The sequence below is a fragment of the Bipolaris oryzae genome, assembly GCF_000523455.1.
Source record: "Bipolaris oryzae ATCC 44560 unplaced genomic scaffold scaffold_454, whole genome shotgun sequence".
Classification (NCBI taxonomy): domain Eukaryota; kingdom Fungi; phylum Ascomycota; class Dothideomycetes; order Pleosporales; family Pleosporaceae; genus Bipolaris; species Bipolaris oryzae.
This window is the reverse complement of record NW_006911730.1, coordinates 1-3,527: the sequence shown is the minus strand read 5'-3', so window position 1 is coordinate 3,527 and position 3,527 is coordinate 1. Positions and strand designations below refer to the sequence as shown.

The window sequence follows — 3,527 nt, the reverse complement described above, 5'->3', positions numbered from 1 at the left end:
TAGGTGGAGTGTTATATCTGACTCATTAGATCGGAGATATCCGGACTTTGTACCGTAATCAGATAAGTACCCTTGTTTCGATTTGTCCTTTCTATGATACGTTTCATCTTCTTTGTAAGGGAAAAATAGAAAATATAGCTTTTGAAGACGGACTTAGATATAATGCATGTTTTTGGAGATGGTGGATAGGATGATTGGTAAAATAAGGGACCATGTTGTATTTGAAGGTGTTTAAGTTTGTATTAGTTTTTTTTATTACAAACAAACAGAAGCAAAGCCTATTTGTTTATATTTTTATTAGTTATGTTTTTATTAGTTATATATAGTTGCAGAATCTTTTAAGGCAATATTTATTTAAAACTTATTAGGTCCCCCTTTTAATATAAAAGGACCCAATATGATTTTGCAGCAATGCTTGTGAAAACGGTCAAATATATTTGTTTAGTATAAAGACCGTCGGTATAATAAAATATCGCTACAGACTGGTTCACAGGTGGGTAGCTGAAATGCTGCTTAATGTACAGTCGGAATCTTTTTTTCAGTATATATAGGTTTTATATTGAAACACAAGGCATTATACTGTATTTTATTACAATTATCTTTATAAAGATAAGTATGGTGTACATGATTTACTTATTTAAACACTAAGAGGTTAAATAAACTATCCCTGTCGGGATGAGCCCCATCGGGGNTCTTCCCAAAGGGTCAGCCCCCTCGGGGCTAGAATAAGTAAATTGAAGATTTGGCTACAGTTAAATAGGCGAAGTAATAGCTGTAGTAAAATACCACTAATTGCTGGAAACTCTTAAAAGACAATCAGCAGGAACCTATATTAAATATAGCGCAGCTGTATATAACGAATTCAACTTTTGGTTCTTCAGAGACTATACGTGGTACATTTTTTTAATAAAAGTAAAAGCATTTAAATAAGTTTTATAAAAGTAATTATATTGTTAAAAAGATGAAGATATAGTCCGATCCGTTAACGAAAGTTAGCGATAGGAGAGTCGCGCCTCCACCTTTAGATAAATTTATCAGTATCTTCCCATTTTTTAATAGATGCTGGGTTGCAAATCAAAGGTTTAAAGTATTACTTTTTTAATCGCACCTTTTTTATCAGAGTGTTATCAAATCTATTTTTCAACTCATTTTCCCTATGAAGGGAAACAGGATGAGAATAAAAACGATAAGATGGATGATTTATCAAAAGGTGTCCATAAAGTATTACCTAAATCACCTATAGATAGTAATTTTATAGAATGATTTATAGGCCTTTGTGAAGCAGAATCTAATTTTTTAATAAGGACTAGAAAAAATGAAAAAGGAGAAGTAGGAGGTTTTGAATTTGTATTTAGAATTGCTTTACACATAGACGATAGAAAAATTTTAGAACGTATAAAAGATGTTTTAGCTTGCGGTAGGTTAAATACTGAGAGAAACACTTTAGTATTTTCAATATCTCAATTAAGTGATATTGAAACAATATTAATACCTTTGTTTGAAAAATTTCCATTAAATACTACTAAATACTTGGATTATTTAGATTTTAAAAAAGCATTTTTCTTATTTAAAAATCGTAAATCTAATGAATTAAGTATACTACAAATATACTCAAATATTCTTGAATTGAAACAAAATATGAATTCTAATAGAGTTAATTTTGTTTTACCTGCAAATCATAAAATAAGAATTACAGGTAATTATTTGGTAGGTTTTTTAGAAGGAGATGGGTCATTTTACTTAAATAAACAAGATATGACTGTTCGTGTTTCACTTGTCACTACTTCGGTAAATAGACAAGTTTTAGAAAAAATACGTGAATTTATTTTAAGTTTATTAGACGAACACTCTTATATGTTAGGTAGTACTACTAAACTAATTAATATTTCCGATAAAAAAGTAAAAAGTGATTTTAGGCCTATTTCTATATTAGAAATCTACCAAATTGATTTTATTCATAATGTATTAATTCCTTACTTAGACAGTTTTGAATTTAGAACTAAAAAATTTAAAGATTATTCAGATTTTAAAACAATAGCTTTTTTACTATTAGAGGGTAAACATTTAACTGAAAAAGGTAAAGAGTTAATAATAAAACTGGGAGATTGTATGAATAATAATAGATTATCTACAAACTTAAACCCTCTCATATTGGATGAAATCGTTAAATCAGAATTAGATCTTTTAATTAAAGCAGAACCTTTAATACATATTGATTCTGAGGGTAGAGCAATGATAATTTCGGAAAAAAAATACATTCGATCTACTTACATTATAAAAGCTTATTTCTTAAATAATTCTTTTAATTATTTTACTAATGGAATTTCATGTGCTAAATTTCTCCATGTAAGTAATAATACTATAACTGCTCGTTTAAATGATGGTAAACCTGTAAAAAATAAAGAAGGTTTAGTAGTCGCTAAACGCATAAAAAGAATAAAAGCTTACTCTAAATCAAATTTTTCTCCTATTAAAAATTAGTAAAAGCAACCATCTTATTGTGAATTTTGTATTACTAACCTTATGAGTGCTATCCCTTGAGTAGGACAAGATATTGTTGAGTCAAAAGAAATCACAGAAATTTATTCAGAAGCAATTATTTTAAGTAGTTTACCTGTAATAGGTACTGTACACAAAAATGCTTTAAAGAAGGGAAAAAATAATTCTAGACTAGAAAACCAAGAATACCTTAATATTCCTTCATCATTCTTGGCTTTTTTTGCCGGACTAGTTGATGGAGATGGGTATATACAAATAACCAATACAACTAAAGGATTTATAACTATGAAACTTGTTATATCATTACACTTAGAAGATCTTTCTACTCTGGAATACATAAATTCAGTACTAAAAGTAGGAAAATTAAATATTTATCGTGATAATAGAAGTCCTACTTGTAAGTTAGTTATTAATAGAACAGATTTACAAGAGATTGTGTTTCCATTGTTTTTATATAAAAATATATTCTTTTTAACTGAAACTAGATCAAAACAGTTTAATTTAGCTATGTATATTTTAAAAAATGATATAAGAACTTTTGACAAAATCCCTAAAGATATTCCTGCTTCTTTTGAATTACCAAAAACACCCTTGGATTATACAAAACTACTTTTCTTTAGAAATTGAATCGTGGGATTTGCAATGTCCGAAGGTTCATTTTTTGTGAAAGCAAATAATGACGGTTGTTTTCAGTTAAAACAAAGAATACATAAGAATTTATTTGAAGCTTTTAAACTAGTGTTTGATACAAATAGAAAAATAGAAACAGAAAAAGGACTTTATAACCAATTTGGTGTTAGTTCTAAGTCTGATATACAAAAAGTTATAAATTTCTTTTCATTCTCTGGTCTACATCCTTTAGTTGGATTGAAAGGAATTCAATATATTAAATGATTAAATTCTTTACGTGCAAGTATGCGTTATAATAGTCTTAATTTTCCTGAGGCAGTTTTATAATATTCTGGTTTGATTGTCTCTTTTCGTCTTTTTTTTGCTAAAAAAAAATATTTTTTTGACGCAAAAAAAAA

General features: G+C 27.9%; 2 protein-coding genes across 2 annotated transcripts; both read left to right on the top strand.

Moving 5' to 3' along the window:
* Nucleotides 1-1,263: 1,263 nt before the first annotated feature.
* On the top strand, nucleotides 1,264-2,133 carry COCMIDRAFT_52669 (uncharacterized protein; the record flags this gene model as incomplete). The annotated part of the gene is made up of 1 exon (XM_007695787.1): nucleotides 1,264-2,133. A coding segment is annotated over one exon (870 nt), but the record flags the coding sequence as incomplete, so codon positions are not given.
* Nucleotides 2,134-2,317: 184 nt separating this feature from the next.
* COCMIDRAFT_111386 (uncharacterized protein) lies at nucleotides 2,318-3,393 on the top strand (the record flags this gene model as incomplete). The annotated part of the gene is made up of 3 exons (XM_007695786.1): nucleotides 2,318-2,346; nucleotides 2,610-2,896; nucleotides 3,152-3,393. 3 exons carry the CDS (start codon nucleotides 2,318-2,320, stop codon nucleotides 3,391-3,393), a joined length of 558 nt encoding a protein of 185 aa, XP_007693976.1.
* Nucleotides 3,394-3,527: the final 134 nt, after the last annotated feature.